The following is an 18,246-nucleotide window of genomic DNA, read 5'->3' on the forward strand; positions in this document are numbered from 1 at the left end:
GACTGTTCCGATAGGCTGCTGTGAAACAACTCTTCACAAACAAGTGTTCCAAAATAAGAGGACATGCACCAACCAGCCCAGAATAAACCAGTGGCCCAGCGGCCAAGGCTAAGGGCAGGTCCAGGCTCTAGAGAGAGTTCACCAACAACCACCCAAGGAAGCAGAATAGTCAGATGGGTATAAGGGACCTATGCTGGTACATAGATCTGCTCTGAGGGTCTCCTTGTGAAAATGGATGTGAAAATTGTGCCCCACTTTGAGCATCAAAACTGCCAGCTCAAAGCTCAGGTCTCACTTCAAAGGGAGTAAGAGATTATTCTGAGCCAAATATCAAGTGACCACGGCTTGGGCACACAGATTTCAGTTGCCCTGAAACTGTTCTAACAGAGAAGCAGTAAATGAACTTCTACTGTTTCAGAAAAAAGAAAGTCATAAATCAAGACATTTATCAAATATATTTCTGGGGAAAGCAGGTAGGCAGGCATTACAGAAGGCTATCTTCCTAGCATCACCACCATTATCCTCAGAGGACTAGTTGTGATTACTTTTAAGAGTCCCTTAAGATTTGCCTATTAGGGGCTGGAGAGGTGGGTCAGTGGTTAAGAACCTGTACTGCTTTTCCAGTCAACCCAAGTTCAATTCCCAGCAACCCTGTTGGGTGGCAACTCACAATCACCTGTAACTCTACCTCCTGAGGGATCTGAAGCTTTGATGGGCACCAGAACTCACATGCACATACGCATGGGCAGACACACATATACACATAATTAAAAATAAAAACAAAATAATGAAAGAGATGATTCAGCTGTTAAGAATACTTCCTGGGGGGCTGGACAGATGACTCAGTGGTTAAGAGCACTGACTGCTCTTGCAGAGGACCTGGGTTCGATTCCCAGCACCCACATAGTGGCTACAAACCGTCCTTAACTTCAGTTCCAAGGGAATCTGAAGCCCTCTTTTGACCTCCTTGGCATTGCACGACATGGGTGCACTCACATACATACAAGCATACATTCATACACATAAAATAAAAATAAATAAAATATATTTTTTAAAAAGAATACTTCCTGGTCTTCCAGAGGACTCAAGTTCAGTTTCCAACACCCATATCAGGTGGTTCACAACCACCCATAACAGCTCCAGAGGCTCCAATGCCCTCTTCTGGCTTTTGCAGGCAGAGAGAGAGAGAGAGAAAGAGAGAGAGAGAGAGAGAGAGACACACACACATGGACATACACAATTAAAATATATACAGAATTAAAAATGAAACAAATCAGGGTTTGAGAGATGGCTCAGCGGTTAAGAACACTGATTGTTCTTGCAGAAGACCTGGGTTCATATCCCAGCACCCACATGGCACCTAACAACTGTCCTAACTCCAGTTCCAGGGGATCCGACAGGCTCTTCTGTCCTCTGAGGGCACTGCACGACATGGGTGCACTTACCTACATGCAGGCAATACACACATACACATAAAATAAAAATAAATATTTTTAAAAAAGATTGGGTCTATAAAAAGGGGTGTTGAGGACAGTCATTAGGCCCTCACCTGAGACTCCAGCCACTCCCCACATCCCCCTTTCCCAGCTGTATGTAATTCTGTCCCAGCTACATGTCGTTTTGTGGTCTTGGAAGGTGATCAGGTAGACAGAATACAGAATGGATATTCCATATATGAATGGGGGAACTCTATTATGCAGAAGTCATCCTCTCTGCTGGGGTGAGGGTTTCCAGCTGCTCCAGGAAGCAACCCCTCACCCATGCTCTGTAATTAAGCCAAATAAACTCATTAGTTTGCCAAGTCTGAGTCTGCTGGACTCATACTTTGGTCTGTCATTGTGTCTGGCCTAGGGAGAACAGACTTTTGTTTACATTTCCCCAGCAAAAGTTCACACCACAGAGGGGAAATCAGGAAATCACTGCTATAGGTTTTAGATGCTACTTGATGACAATCTTGAATTTTGAGTCAGTGGAAGCTAAGGGTCTGATAAGAATCATTCTAAAGGTTTTACCTGATAGTCAAACGTATGTCAGGTCAGGTACAGAGATAAGCAAAGGGTGGCTAGTAAAGGAACTGAAGATGGCCCAAGATAATCTTGAGTCTTGATAACAGAGCAATCCAATTGCCCTCAGTCACCGAGTTTTAATCAGTCAGCCTTGTAGAACTGTTCATGTAGCTGAGACTTTTGTTTGGGAACTTCAGTTCACACGGCTAGCAACTCACCGGTGGTCTGAGCAGCTCCACTCTCTGGGCCTTGGCTTCAGCTGTTCCTCTGTTGTGGAGTGCAGAAAGTGCTGCAGAAAATAGTGTAGCATGTTGTTGCAGGAGTTCAGGATGCTCGGAGGACCTCCTTCCTGCAGCCTTCTCTGTTTCCCCTACTTGGTCTTTGCCTCTGCCCCACACAAGGGCATCAAAGCAAAGGTCAGGAATTCTGCTAACCAGGGCGCCCTCAGGTAGGGAGCCTCCTTTAAGAACAGCAGGCCAACCATAGGGCTAGCTGTGGCAACACTAATGGGGCTCCTGCAGCTCTGGTAGATGTTCTCTCTGTCCTGGTCTTTGTTTGCTTTCCTGTTAAATGGGGGACATTATAAGAGTTAACCAGCCCAGTGCACAGATGCTACATCCTCAAGTCTCTGTGTGCTCCATACCAAGCCTTCTGAGGGCAGACACCAGACTCTGTTGATGTCACAAACAGATCTAAACCCTGGGCAGTTCAACAGACTAGCTAGGGAGCTGGACCCAGGTGGGAGACAGGGGTGGGCAAAGCCTGGGGCAGCTCCTGGCCCCAAATCATGCTGCCTTCCTCCCTGGAGCTGGCATATGTTCACTCAGGTTCTGGGTCTCATTTTCAAGTTAATGTTTTTTTTTAAAAAAGAATGAAAATAAACTCAACGCTAGCACTGAGGGGGTGCCTCCCGGCTATCCTTTGATATTTGAAGACCGAGAATAGAGCTGATTGCAGAGGGGAGATTTGAAACCATCCTAATTAGAAGGAAAGAATGTCCATTGTGGGATGTTCTAAAAATACAACTGAGTTTACATCTGGAGGGGAAGGGCGGGGGCACAGGGACAGGGTGGTGGGTATGCAGTTAGGTCAGCTCTGCCTGAGGCCCTGAAGGCTGCATTCCATGATGGTGTGTGTGCAGAGGTGCCTCCTCTCAACAGGATCCCCAAGAAGAGAGGAGGAGGGAAAATGGCTAGTCCTCTGTGTCAGGGCCATTGGTCACAGTTTGGGATTGAGGCAAGATAGAAAGACAGGGTAAGTTTAAGGGGACATTGGAAGGGAAAGATGTGACACCCCTCACCCTGGAATCTGAGTGAAGCTTCTCAACAGCTCAAGAGTCAAGAATTCTAGCACAATTAATATCTGCTACGAAGGATGCAGCATAGAGCTCACATTACTTTTACACAGAGATGCTTCAAGTAAGAATGCTAAAATAACAGTGAATCGGCTCAAGACTCAGTGGTTAAGAGCACTGACGCTCTCACAGAGGACCTGGGTTCAGTTCCCAGCACCTGCATGGCAGCTAACAACTTTCCATAACTCCAGTTCCAGGGGATCTGACACCCTCTTATGACCTCTTTGGGCATTGCATGACATGGGTGCACTTAACATACATGCAGGCAATATACTCATACACACAAAATAAAAATAATAAACTTTAAAATATTTAAAAAATAAAATAGAAGTGAACTATGCTTAAGACCTGGGTGTGTATGGCCTTTCTCCTTTCCCAGCTGTAACTCTGAAATCTTCTAAGCCTATCCTAAGAAGCCCATTGACAGTAAAAGACGTCTTAACCCTCTTGTGACCAATGGTTGTGGGGTATGATGTTTTTTGTTTTTTTGGAGACAGAGGTTCATGTGGCCCAGACTCAAACTCACGAAGTAGCTGAGGATGACCTTGAACTCCTGATCCTCCTGTCTCTCTAAGACCTACATTTTTATCTTATCAGATTGCAATCCTACCCAAGGTACCCAATCCTCAAGAGGAACCTGATAATCTCATTTGTTGGAAAAAGAAAAGTGTTATAGCAACCTTTTGAGATGTAACCTGAGAGCCACCAAATTATATATATGACTGCTGCTAAGACACTTAAGCACAACTCTCTCTTGAAAAGCCTACTCCTACTCTTGACTGTGCTTTATTCTTCCCCTGAGCACCTCTCTAGTACCCCCCGTGCTTAAATCTATGTTAAAATCTCTTCCTAATATAAACTGAAGTTCCCAGAAAAGAGCTGTGCCTGTGTTAAAGATTCTGCAAGGCTGATTTACTAGAAGTTCTGTGACTAGAGAGTTGGGATGTTGCAGGTCTGGAGCCAAGTTATCTCGGACTATCTTTAGCTCCCTAAGTAACCGTCTCTGTGTTTGATCTGACAGTCATCCCCAGGACTATTAGGTAAATCCTTTTAGAATGTGCAAACAGACCCTTAGCTTAGGATGCCATCAGATAGCATTTGAAATACAGCAGAGACTCCTCCACTTTGAGGTAACACACTTACCTGATGTTTCCACCACTGTATTTGACTGGAGAAATGGCTCAGTGGTTAAGAGAATTTGCTGCCCTTCCAGAGGGTCCAGGTTTGGTTCCTAAGCACCCATGTTGGATAGCTTACAACCATCTGTAACTCCAGTTCCAGGGGATCTGACACCTCTTCCAGCCTTTGAGGGTGCATGCATGCACGTGGAACACATACCTAAACTCAAGCACACACACATTCACATGAAATAAAGAAAATTTTAAAGTCTTCTTGACCAGGTGTGTTGGTGCATGTCTTTAATCCCAGCACTCAGGAGGCAGAGGCAGGTGGATTTCCGTGAGATTGAGGACAGCCTGGTCTACATAATGGGTTTCAGGCCAGCTGGGGCCACAGGGTGACTCTGTCTCAAAAAACAAAAAAATTTATGTGTGGCTTTTTTTTTTTGTTCTCTAACTCTAGAAGTTTCATATAACTGTTACCACATTGGAACATGTTTTGTGCGACCAGAAACTGTGTTCCCAGGTCATAGACATTTATTTTTGGCTCCAGAATAAACTATTTATTATACTCTTTGGGGTGAGAGTTGTGTTTTTGTATCAACACTAATAAATTCCAACTCGGCTTCATACTGACTCATCCTGAAAATCTTTTCTACAGTGAAGTCAAGAATCTTGGCTTCAGAGCTGGGCGTGGTGGCACATACCCTTAATCCCAGCACTTGGGAAGCAGAGCAGGGTCTACATAGTGAGTTCCATGCCAGTTGGAACTACAGGGAGACCCTGTCTCAAAAAAAAAAAAAAAAATCTTGGCTTCAGGGATGGAGAGAGAGCTCAGAGGGTAAGAGCATGTAGTGCTCTTCCAGAGGACCCAAATTTGGTTCTCAGCGCCCATTTTGGGTGACTCACAACTGCTTGTAACTCCAACTCCAGGAGATCTGATGTCTTCTTTTGGCCTCTGCAGTCATATATTTGAAAAAAAATATATTGGTTTCACCTCTGTAGAAGCCTCTTAAAACCCCAGGCTGCTATAGGTGGCAGGACAGAGCTGTCCCATCTGCTCCCCCGCCCCCCGCGGCTCACAGAATGCAGAAGTGCAGCAGGCAGCTCGTTCCTTTCTAACTGTCGCTTCATACAAGCCTTCCCCACTCCCTAGCCTCAATTTCCTCTGCTGTGTATATGGGACACCCAGGAGCCCAATTACTGCAACCATACTGGCTAGAGCAAAGACATTCTAAAGAGAGACATTTAATACCCCTGTTATACAGTCCGGAGGGTGTCCACTGGAATTCCCATGTCTTCGGGTCCTAGAACAAATAATAAGACCAGGAATACATGGGTAGTAGAGTAAATAGAGTTTATTGGGAAAGCATTTCTGAAATCAGAAGCTGATCAGAGGGCTGGCAAGGTCAGCAGCTAGAAGGCCCTGAGCCAGGAGGGTCATGACCTTTATGGGTCATCCATCTGCATTTGGATACTCTTTCCCTTACATGTATCCCTGACAAGGAGGGGTTTCCAGTCTTCCCATTACTGGTTTCTTCCATTGTGTGTCTTGAAACCTCTCTCTCCTTGCCCTACTTGCCTGCCCTATGTCCTTAAGGGGAATGGCTGTGGGAATGCTTTGAGGAAAACGAGGCTGGTTTCTTGTCCCAGCCTCCTGTCCTAGTGGCTGGGCCACCCCTGGTATGTGTGTGGGTACTGGGAGGTATCAGCAGGCACCTGAGAGGTGGGTGGTTGGGGGAGCCCTAGACTTTTCCTCCACAGGTCCAGGCAGGGCTGTGAATCAGCATGGCTTGATGGTTGAGCCACTGGGCAGTGTGGGGATCAACCAGCACAGTGTATCCACAGGCTCCATGCACCCTTCCCCAGGACCAGGGGCCAGTCTCTCAGCTGCATAGAATCCAAATTTGTAGCCCCTGGGTGTGTAGACAGGCAAAACAGACTATAGGGATTGGAAGTTTTTCCTTTTTTTTTTTTTTTTTTTTTGAGACAGGGTCTTCTCGGAACTTGCTATGTAGACCAGGCTGGCCTTGATCTCACAAAGATCCATCTGCCTCTGCCTCCTGAGTGCTGGTTGCTGTTATTAAAAGGATGCACCACCTTGCCCAGCATCTTTAAAAAAATATTTATGTGTATGAGTATATTGTCTGCATGTATGTAAGTGCACCCATGTCATGCAATGCCCATGGAAGTCAGAAGAGGGTGTTGGATTCCCTGGAACTCAAGTTGCAGATGGTTGTTAGCCACCATGTGGGTGCTGGGAACTGAACCTGGGTCCTCTGCAAGATCAGCCAGTGCCCTTAACGGCTGAGTCATCTCTCCAGCCCCAGCATTTTTTTCTTTAAAAAATTTTTTTTAATTATATATTTGTTGTGGGAAATGATAGGTTTCATTATGACATCTCATACGTGTATATCATGAACTCTGACCTGATCATCTCTCCCATACCTTCTTTTGTGGTCCCCTGTCCCCCACCTCTTCCTGCTGGGCTCTCTTGGATCTTCTCACTGTTTGTCTCCTGCATCTGTCCTGGGAACATTTATCCCTTTCACCAACTCTTCCAAGCAGACAAGCTGCTTCTCCCAAAACAGCCCGAGGCATGGAGCCCAAAATAGCAGCCACTGCAGTCATCCCACCACCCCAGGGCAGCAGGAAGGGGCTTTGACATTTGGTGGTCACAACATGACTTGGGAATTACTGGCAACAGATGAGGGTTTGTGAGAGGGAGGGAGCGGCCAGGCCCAAAGCCACTGCATTTAACAGAGGCCAGGGACAGGTCGGAGCAGAGCCTGGCATGGGAGAACTCCCTGGATCCCTGAGGCTGCAAAGATATTCGGTTTCCAAATGATTAGAAAGGGTCTAGCCTGCATGGCACTAGCAGGCTGGTGACACTTCCCTCCAACAAGCGTGGACAGGGCCCCAGAGATAGGATGGGGGTTGTTCACCTCCTTCCCACAGTACCAAACACTCTTCCTGGTAGCAAAGCCAGGACCATCACACTGTTATCTTGGTACCTCTGTAGCTGCATGTCCTCAGACAGGTTATTCAACCTCTTTGAGTTTGTTTACTCCTCTGTAATAGTAATCTACTTCCTCAGGAGAGTACATGTTCCTGGCCTAGTAGGCCCTCTCCTGATCCATCACCGTCCTTATCGATAGGTCTGTTCGTGGACACCGGTGTGTCTCTCCCATTTTGGTGTGGGATTCATTGTGTTCCCTGGCCAGAGGCAGAGTTCCTGATTGACAGAGGTAGCCTCTGTGGATATTTCTACCCATAAGCATGTAAGATTCCAGCCTGGGGGAGATGTAGAAATGGGCCCAGGACAGGCAGAGGTCCTACAGAACCCTTCCTTGGGCATTCCTGTTTGAAAGCAGGGGCTCACTCAGGGCAGTGGCTGGCCTAGAGAAGGTCGGTCCCAGGAAAGGGCTCTGATCCTCCCACCATAGCAGCCAAAAGAGACTCTGCAGATGGGCTCTTTCAACCTACCCATTGTATAGAGAGGAACATTGAGGCCCAGAGGAGGTAGGGACTGGCCAGGTCCTACTGCCCATGAAGAAGCTGCAGATCCAGCCCTGGAGTATAGTTCTCCACCTTCACATGTATCTAATGGTACCAGCTCCAGCCTTGCCCTGCAGCAGACATGGGTGGGATCTGCCAGTATGTACACAGCGGTGGCCTCTGCAGGTAGGCACTCAGGGTCCAAAGAGTCAGGATCTAGGACTGAGCTAGGTGGTCAGGGAGAGTACAAACCTTACTCCTAACTTGATCTGTCCAAAACTGACAGAACTGTGTGCTCACCTGTGAGTGCCCAGAGGAGGACTGGATGTCCCTGGGGTCGGGCAGACTAGGAGCCTGGCACCATCTGGCCCTCCTATCCTCTCCCACTGCCAAATGCTCAAGGGCTTCTGCTTCCACCACCACCTCCCTCCATGTGTTTCCTCCATGTGTCCCAGCAGGTACCTGCCCAGACAGCAGACACTGGGTTCTAGGACACTGCACACCACTGATGCTGGGTGGGGTCTGCTCTCCTCCTCCGTTTAGAGGAGTGCTTCTACTGTAAAGAGCAGCCATTTGATTGTAGCCTCAACATCATGCTTAAAGACCTTCCATGGGACCAAGCTTGGTAGCGTATGCTTGCAATCCCAGCACTTCAGAGGCTGAGGCAAAAGGATTGTGGGGAATTCTGGGCCAGGCTGGTTTACCTAGTGAGACCCTGCCTCAAAAAATAAAAAAATAACAAAGCCTCTCACGGCTCTCCACCGTCCTTGGGACAGAAATCTTAGCTGACACAGATCAGCAGGGCCCTCTCTCCTCAATCACATTGCATGCAACTGCTCTCTGTCCTTAACCCCTGACTTTTCTCATCTTCTCCCCCACTCCTCAAGTTACCTCAGGGCCTTTGCATAGACTATTCCCACTCTCATGACTTGGCTAGTACGTTTCGTCTTCTGCTCAACTCTGCCTCCTGCCCATTTCACCCAGAGACCCACACATTCCTGCAAAATCTGGATGTGGCGACTAGACCCAGACCAGGTAGCTGGCCCTGTGGCCCAGGCCTCGCACAGCTCACCTGAACTTACGTTTTCCTTTCATTCTGGCATGAGCAGCTGCTGCTGTTCAGTTTCAGAGTTTGGTGCTAAAAATACGCCAGGGCCCAGAAGAAAGGGCCAACAGGGGCCCCAACTGCCTGTGGGTAAGGCTGACTAGAGCTGCCGTGGAGGCCCACCTACTATGGGGGAAGGGGTGGGTCCCTACAACCCCTGAGGAAGGAAGATTCTCTGACAGACAAGGAGGACCTCAGAATAGGAGTATTTCCTCTACCTGCCTGTCTCTTCAGAGAGCCTCTAGGGTAGCTGGCTGTGGTGGTGGACATCTGCTATCTCAGCTACTTGGGAATGGGATGAGGCAGGTAGGTTAGTTTGAGCCCAGGACTTTGAGTTCAGCCTGTCAATAAAGCAAGATGCTGTCAGAAAACAAAAACAACACAACTCAGCCACTAGGGAAGAGAATGAATGGATGGTCCCGGAAAGTGGGGCTGTCCCAGAGAAGGCATACTGAGGCCTGAATAAGAGGTACCAGTGTGGGCCGGATATGGTGGCACAAGCCTTTAATCCCAGTACTAGGGAGGCAATGTGATTTCTGAGAATTCAAGGCCAGCCTGATCTGCATAGTGAGTTTCAGGCCAGCTGGGGTTACAGGGCCTGCAAAGTTCCAGTGCAGCGTGGGGCAGTGGGAGAAGAGGTGACCCCATGTATGTGCGGGATGGTCACCAGGACTGATAAGGGTCTGTCCTGCTGTGTAAGCCCTCCAGAAGGAGGGAAGCTCAGCAAGCATGTAAATCCGGCCTGTGGGCGCTGGGAAAGCCTGAGACAGGCCTCACACCTGGGACCCTGGAAGTTTCTGATTTGCAGCAGGGTCAGTCCCAGATTGAGAGGGGTGGGAGCAGAGCTCATGCTGTTTTGCAGAGTCCCACAGTGCTTGACTCAGAAGGGAGGGAGAGAGAGAAAGAGAGAACCCAGCCAAGCTGAGCCCAGCACTGCCTATGTCTCTAGGTCCCTAGAACTCGGGGTGCCCAGAGCTTTTCTCCACCAGCAACTCTCCAGGTTCCTGAATAGGGCTGCGACAGTGGACAGAGGAGTCTGCTACCAGGGACCAGTCCAGAGGACTCAGGACTGGAAACGGAGTTCTGTCCCAGGCACTGCTCTGCTTCCCACTCAGTCTCAGTTTCCCCATCTGAGGCTATCTGCACTGGCAGCAACTGCAGAGGCTTGCTTGGTGTTGCTCACCCCTCCCCTAAGGCTGGCCCAACTTGCCTCCAGACAAGCTGATTGCTTACTCCAGTCCTGGGCTCCAGCCTCCCAGGAATGTGTTTCTCAGGTCCCCCAATCCAGGCGCCTTCCTTATCGGCCCCCAATCTCAGGGGAGACAGATGTCCTTGCCTCCCCAACAACAACAGCCCCTCCTGTTGGCCCCAGCCTGACCCTGGGTGTAGGGTGGCTAGCACCCACTAAGGGAATGCCTTCCCTTTCCTAGGCTGGCATGAAACCCGACCCACCAGATGAACCCCGCCCCCAGGCTCCTTTACCAGATAGACAACAGCCCTGGCGTGAGAGGCCCTGGATCCCCCAGTGCTGCCCATCACCACCACTGGCTGGGTGGGATCTGTTCTGCCTGGCCCGCCCAGAGCGTGACCTTGGCCTACTTCACTGGAATAACTGCTGTGGGGGGTGGCTCCTACCCCACTCCCACTTCTCGGTGCTCCAGTCCAAACTCTACTGTATCAGGACCATGGAGCATGAAGTGAGTGAACATCCTACAGGCTGTGCAAGGCACACCCATGTCAGGAATCCCAGTTCTCCACTCTCACCATGCACTGGTTCCCACAGACGCCCCTCACTGTCCTTGTGGGACCCTCCTGTTCTTGGCATCCACCTAAGGCAACCTAATCAGGTAGTTAGTTTCTCTCTTGGCCAGATCATTTCCTAAGGGGCTCCGTCCAGATCATACTCCATCTTCCACACGGATGCCCAAAGCTGACTTCCCCATGACAAAGGCACATCTGAGTGGGCGTCTTCCTTTCCCTCCTGCCTGCCACCATCCTGACCACAGGGACTTTGCATGGCTGTAACCCACTAACCCACAGTCCCTTCCCAGGCCTCCCCTCCCCTGGGCTGCTCACTGCCTTGCTCTGACTTGAAGTCCTTTCTGGCTTGGCTCCTGGGCCGCTCCCCTCTTGGCCTCCCTGCCTGGGTTTGCCTTCTTTCTCTCACTGTTGCCCTGGCCTGGTTTCTCCGTCTACCCTAAACTCTTAGGGATATCTCAGAGGCCCAGGTCACAAATGCCACTGACCTACTGATGAATGACAGCCACAGGTAGACTTTCAGTTCACACGTCCCTCCTAATGCCATATTTAAGATTTTCTCCAAGCAAATCCCCTACAGATGCCTTAAAATCAAGAAGGCCAGAACAAGACTGTTCCTCCCACCTTCTCAAGCATTCTCCACCTCTATAGCAGGTACCACTATCCACCCTCTGTGGCTCAGACCTCTGAATCACTCTACTCCTCTCTCATAGCTGTGTTCAATTTTGGGTAAAACCTCTTCCACCTCTCCTGGACCCCAGGTTCCACCCTGCCCAAGACACCACTGTCTCCTGAAGCCTCCCTCTGCCCACTAATTATATTTAGATTAAAGCAAATTTTATGTAGATGACTGTTTTGCCTGAATGTATGTAAGTGCACCATGTGTGTGCAGTGCCAATGGAGGCCAGAAAAGGGTGTTGGATCCCTTGGAACTGTTGTTACAGACAGTTGTTAGCCACCATGTGGGTACTGGGAACCAAACCCAGGGCCTCTGGAAGAGCAGAAATTGCTCTTGATTGCTGAACTATCTTTCCATCCCCCTTCAGAGATACTAAAAATTTTTTTCTGAGAATTTCATGTGTGAATATAATGTATCTTATTTTTAAAATATTATGTTATGTGTATGAGTATATGGCCTGCATGTGTGTAAGTGCACCCTTGTCGTGCAATGTCTACAGAGGTCAGAAGAGGGTGTCAGATCCCCTGGAAATGGAGTTATGGACGGTTGTTAGCTGCTATGTGGGTGCTGGGAACTGAACCTGGGTTCTCTGCAAGAACAGCCAGTGCTCTTAACTGCTGAGCCAACTACTCTCCAGCCCTGAATATAATGTATCTTGATCAAATCTTCCCCTCATTTCCTCTTCCCAATTCCTCTTCTATCCCCTTACCACCTTCCCTCAACTCAATGTTTCCCTCCCCTCTTCCCACCAAGTCCACTTAGTGCTACCAGTATGCCCAGGGATATGGGACCTTCTACTAAAGCATGTGTAGCCTTTCAGGGGCCACATCTCTGAAGAAAATTGACAGCCCCCCCCCCCGCAGCCATCCAATTTCTTCTCAGCTAGGGGTAGGCCTTCATGATTCTCCCTCTGTCCATGCTGGGATTATGCACACAGGTGTGCATGCAGACACAACTGCTGAGTTCATGTGTCCAACAGTCCTGTCATGACCAGCAAACAATGTTTCATTGAAGACTTCCACTCTCTCAGAGATTTCTTCCCCTTTTTGAGACAAAGTCTCGCTATGTAGCCCTAGCTATCCTGGAACTCTCTATGTAGACTAGGCTGGAATTTCATTCCTCTAGGGCTGAATAATATTCCACACACTGCATTTTGCTTCTCCAGTCACCTGTCAAAAGACACTTGGGTTGCTTCACCCTTTTGGCTATTGTAATGCTATATCCATGAGTGTATAAATGAGAACAGTATAATGATAAAAATGCATGAGAATGCAGTCATGAAATTCATCACTCTATATGCTAACTGAAAATTAAAAATTACATTAAAAAATCTCTGTAAGTCACTTCCTTCGGTTCTTCTGTCAGACTTGCAGGTCATATGGTAATTCCATATTTACATTTTTGGGGGGGGATCTTTTTGAGACAGGGTCTCCCTGTAGCTCCAGCTGCCTGGAACTCACTCTGTAGACCAGGCTGGCTTCAGACTCACAGAGGATCCACCTGCCTCTGCCTCCCGCGTGCTGGGATTAAAGGCGTGCACCACCATTGAGATTAAAGGTGTGTGCCACCACGCTTGGCTCATAAATCAGGTTTTTATAGAAAGACCCTTCTATGGGTACCTTCTATGAAATTAAGTACCTTCTATGAAAGGTACCGTCTATGAAATTAAAATCTGAAACTTCATATTATTCATCTTCCTCTAGTTTACAGACTTTATCATACATGTCATATTAGATAGGGTTGATGTTAGAGTTAAAAGGTTAGAGTTAAAAGAGTTAGTGCCCACACCTCCACTAGAAGATAAACACAATGGAAGAATCTTTTAAAAAAAATTATTTATTTAATAACCACATACTTAGAAGAAGCATTTCCATATTTACATTTTTAATTAATAATTGTTATTTTGGTTTCTGAGATAGGATCTTATTATGTAGCTCAGGCTGGCCAATAACTCACTACTCTGCCTCTAATTCCTGAGTGCTGGGATTATAGGCCAACTTGATAATTTTATTTATTTGTATTTATTTATAGACAGCATCTCATTATGTAACCCTGGCTGGTTTGGAATGGTTTGGAACTTTCTGTGTAAACCAGGCTGGCCTTGAACTTACAGAGATCCACCTACCTCTGCCTCTGCCTCCTGAGTGCTGGGATTAAAGGCATGTACCCAGTGATGATTTTATTTTTAATGTTTTGAGTACTAGCTACACTGTTTTCCACAGTGCCTGCACCATTTCATGGTCTCCCCAAAATCACACGGATTTGTACTCTTCCATATCCCAGACAGGATTTGTTTGTATAACTATCCTGATGGGCAAAGAAATCTTTGAAAAGTGGCAATCTAACGTCACCTCCTCACATAGGCTGGAGGTCCATCTCTGGTCCTTAGCCTTCACTTGGCATTATTTTCCATCAGTGCATTGTGCTGTCAGCATTGAAGGACAGTGCCTTTTGATGGCTGTAGTATCCCCAGCATTTAGCAAGAGTGCCCAACACACAGAAGGTGCTCAATAAATGCTTGACTAAATGGCGTTTCTCCATTCTACCAAAATAGCAACTCCCTCTGCAGATTGCCCACTTGTTTCAGCCTCAGAACCCAGGCATTCCACCGGGAGCTGCAAGTCTGCAGCCGGGTCCCTCCCCCAGCATACCCGGAGGAAGGTGCCGGCCACACGCTAGCTGAACCCTAGACCTGTAGGGGGATTTGGAAATGTTCCCAGAGCTCCCTTTGCTGTGGGTGAAGCGAGCCTGCCCTTGGCTCTCAGAAGCGAAAAGGCCAGGTAGGCGAGGGGCCTGCACCTTGGGACCAGTCTAGGCCCGCCCCTTTCCGGTCCTTTCGCACCTGGAGGTTCCCTTCTTCCAAGCGCGGTAACTATAGCCCCACCCCTGTAGTGACTTCGTGGGCGCTCACCATTGGCCCTCCTGTGATGCTGCCAGGCGCTCAGCTTCCCATTGGCCACTCATCGTCCCACGCCTCCCTGACCGCCACAACAACTGCCGCGTGCTCCTCCGTGGGCCTTCCTCATTGGCTAGCCACGTGAACACGCCCATCCCGCCCGGCTGCCCGCTGCCTCTTCCCATTGGCTGAACGGGCCCATTGCCCCGCCCCCCACCCCGGGCGCTAGGCTCCTCGCACGTCGATTGGCCACATCCCAGGGGCGGGGCTTGGAGGCGGGTTAAGAGCGCGCGGGCCGGGCCGGGGTGCCCGAAGAGTTTCAATGGCGTGGCAAGGGCTGGCGGCCGGGTTCTTTCAGGTTCCCACGGTGACACGTGCGTACACGGCGGCCTGCGTCCTCACCACGGCTGCGGTGGTGAGTGGGCTGGGCGGGCGTGGCGTCACCGTGGTTACCAGCCCTAGCAGGGAAAGGGGGGATCAAGGAGGGTCGCCGGGGTCTCAGCCTCTCACGGGCTCCTGGTTCCACAGCAGTTGGAGTTCCTCACCCCCTTCCAACTGTACTTCAACCCGCATCTCGTGTTCCGGAAGTTCCAGGTGAGCCCGCCCTGCCTCGTGTACCTGCGGGCCAGGCCCCGCGCGGTCAGCCCAGTCCTCACCGCCATCCCCGAACCCTTTGCAGGTCTGGAGGCTCTTCACCAACTTCCTCTTCTTCGGGCCCCTGGGATTCGGTTTCTTCTTCAACATGCTCTTCGTGTATCCTGAGCCGCCGGGGTGGGAGGGGTGTGCCGGGCTAGGATAGTCATGGAGCAGGGAAACTGAGGTCCCGCAGCGTGGCACTTCCTATACAGATATTGTAGGTTCCGCTACTGTCGCATGCTGGAGGAGGGATCCTTCCGCGGTCGCAAGGCCGATTTCGTCTTCATGTTTCTCTTCGGTGGTTTCCTTATGACTGTATCCTTCCTGGAGAATTGTGACCTTGGGTCAAGGGACATCCGTCAGGCCTATCTTGGCCCTAAGGCCCGACATGAGGCCCCCAGGCCCGGAAAGACAGGCGTTCAGGGCCCAGAATGTCTTGCTCAGCCATATATGGCCAGGCTAGGTGTTGAACATCAGTGCAGAACAGTGTGATGTAGGGAAGGCAGGTGGAGTACCTGAACTTCCAAACCTGATGCAAGAGCCAGAAGAAACCGGGGCACGAACGGGCAGTGATGGACCCTTGGTACTTGAGGGCCTACATGAAGGTATCTTGATAGGGAAAGGACAAGAGCTAGTAGGGAACGGGAACCAGTGGACGGAGTCAGGGGCCCTGTGGGCAATTGAGACCTGCTCCAGGGTACCTTGACTCTGGTCCAGCTGCTGGGACTTCTGGGCAGCCTCTTTTTCCTGGGGCAGGCCCTCATGGCTATGCTGGTGTACGTATGGAGCCGCCGCAGCCCTCAGGTGAGGGTCAACTTCTTCGGCCTACTCAACTTCCAGGCACCGTTCCTGCCCTGGGCCCTCATGGGCTTCTCGCTGCTGTTGGGCAACTCGGTCCTCACAGACCTGCTAGGTGAGCCTGTCTGTCCTTCCTACTCACCCTGGCCCAGCTGCTCCCCCCACCACACACACTGCACTGGACCTCTCACCTGCCTCCCTGCCCCCTCTTCCTGTCTGAACTACCGTTCTTGATGCCCCCCACCCCCACCCCAAGCAGTCCAGCTGGCCCACAGGATTTGCATCTGCAGCCACTCCTGTGCTCCTCCCTGGGGGTAGCTGGCTTCTGCTCAGTGGCTCCCTTAGTGTTCCCAGGACCTGTGTTTCCCTCCCCTTTCACTTCTGGTACTTTAAGGCTGTTTTTCAAGGCCAGCTCTGGGCTTGCCCTGGACTGGTGAGCATTGGGATACTTGTGCTCTGGAACCTGGGGTTACGCTGGGCTGTGGAGGATGGCCTCTTCCAGCCTTTGGCTCTCTCACAGGGATTGCTGTGGGCCACATCTACTACTTCCTGGAAGATGTCTTTCCCAACCAGCCTGGAGGCAAGAGGCTGCTGCTGACCCCCAGCTTTCTGTGAGTGCTGGCGATGACAGCCCCCTCCCCTCCCTCATGGAGCAATCCACTCCATGGGTGAAACTGCGTTTGCCTCAGCTCAGTTTCCTCCTCACAGGAAACTGCTACTAGATGACCCTCAGGAGGACCCCAATTACCTGCCCCTTCCTGAGGAGCAGCCAGAACTTCACCTGCAGCCCCCAGACCAGTGAGCCCATCCTGGCCAGCCTGAGGCGCCTGGTGGACCTATCCTCTCCACCTAAGCTACAGCATAGGAACCCATTCTGGAGACTGGGCCTGCCTCAGCTCAGCCAGCCACACGATCCCACACTCTTCTCTGCCTGCTCTCTGCTTTTGCCTTCTCCACAGGTGGTAGGACTCAGGGCCCACAGAGGGCAGAGACTGCCTATGGAGGCCCAAGAGAGTGCCGAGCTCATGACAGACCTAGTGTTCTCATCCCCATGCTGCCAGTGCCTTGATGGAACTCGGAACAAACCTCGTCACCCAGGCCTCTTCCCCACCAGTCATCCAGACCTCAGGGCTGGGGCCAGGACCATGCCCATCCATCTAGCCTGTCCATCCTCATCTAAAGCCTCAGCAAGTGAGTCTTCATCTCCTTTTCCAGTGACCGAAAGGCCCCAACCCATGGGCTTTGGTGCAGAGAGCCAGGTTTGGGTCCTCTGCCCTACCTGTGAGCCAGGCCCTTGAACTCTATCTTAGCAGCACCCTGAGCATGGCAGAGGCTTCTGGGAAGTTTTGTTTGCCTTTCAGCCAAAGGCCCATCTGAGCCCTCTCCCAACTGTGGTTTCCTTGTCTTTTCTGAACCACAGGCATCAAATGTGGCCAGCTTTCCTTGTTGCTCTAGGTCTGCTCCAGTAGAGCTTACTGCTGGATGCCCAGCAACCTGAGAATTTCCTTAGCCACTGCCTGTTGTTTCCACAGTAACAATAACGTTCCTGTCGAGTCTTGATTTAAATTTTGTAGTGAAACCTAGTGAGGTAGCTGCTGTGTTGCTATGTGGACTGGAAGTGCTTAAAGCTGGCAGGATCTGGAGAGTGACAGCTCCTCCCAGGCAGGTGAACTTACCTGCCCAGGTTGAGGTGAGTGACAGCTCCTCCCAGGCAGGTGAACTTACCTGCCCAGGTTGAGGTGGGCAGAGTTCCTCCCATCCTATTCAGTGTGGTAGCTCAGGACAGCCACAGCAAAGGAGCCCATTCCATGGCCAGCCAGGCCCGGAATCTTCCTCTTGGGCAGGGTCTTCCAATAAAGCTTAGCTTTTCTATTATTCTGAGTGTTTGGTATGTTCCCCTCTGCCAGGCACAGGTCCTGAAAGCAAACCCCCTGGAGGGGTGATGGTCACATTCTAGGATGTGCTCATGGGGGCTTCTGGCCAGAGGGTTGGGCTGCCCACATCCTGGCAACCAAGAGCCCCACCCTGCCCTGCATATGCTTAAGTGGGAAGGAAATACGGAGTTCTTGCCACACTCCCTAGGAGGAAAGTAGCCTCTGCCCCTCAGCCTTGCCCTATGCAAGAAGGACCTGCTGAGATGAAGGGTGGCAGCAGCCTGGAGCTGAGGGTCTGGGGTCACCATCTTCAATAAGAACCTGTATGCCCCGTTTGCCAAAGAGAGTGTGGTTCGATACAGACCTATACATGCTGCCTAATGGAACGTAAGTTCATTCCACAATACAAACAAAGGTAAAGGGGACAGCAAGTTTAGCCCAAGCACAGCTACAGAGCTACCACATACTACCAATTGCAAAGAGTGGCTCAGGGCTGGGTATGTTATTCCCTATTCTTTACAACA

At 50.3% G+C, this 18,246-nt stretch overlaps 1 protein-coding gene across 2 annotated transcripts; it reads left to right on the plus strand.

Annotated features, from left to right (window-relative positions):
- The first annotated feature begins 14,695 nt into the window (after positions 1-14,695).
- Positions 14,696-17,723, plus strand: Derl3 (derlin 3). Of its 2 annotated transcripts, none has more exons than XM_008840617.3 (7): positions 14,696-14,829; positions 14,943-15,008; positions 15,094-15,167; positions 15,272-15,365; positions 15,768-15,963; positions 16,369-16,459; positions 16,557-17,723. In XM_008840617.3, exons 1-7 carry the CDS (start codon positions 14,737-14,739, stop codon positions 16,648-16,650), a joined length of 708 nt encoding a protein of 235 aa, XP_008838839.1. In that variant the 5' UTR covers positions 14,696-14,736; the 3' UTR covers positions 16,651-17,723. The 2 variants fall into 2 exon arrangements, with proteins under 2 accessions (XP_008838839.1, XP_029423017.1); XM_029567157.1 differs by having other exon boundaries at positions 14,730-14,829; positions 14,946-15,008.
- Positions 17,724-18,246: the final 523 nt, after the last annotated feature.

The sequence above is a fragment of the Nannospalax galili genome, unplaced genomic scaffold, assembly GCF_000622305.1.
Source record: "Nannospalax galili isolate Female #2095 unplaced genomic scaffold, S.galili_v1.0 scaffold2661, whole genome shotgun sequence".
Classification (NCBI taxonomy): domain Eukaryota; kingdom Metazoa; phylum Chordata; class Mammalia; order Rodentia; family Spalacidae; genus Nannospalax; species Nannospalax galili.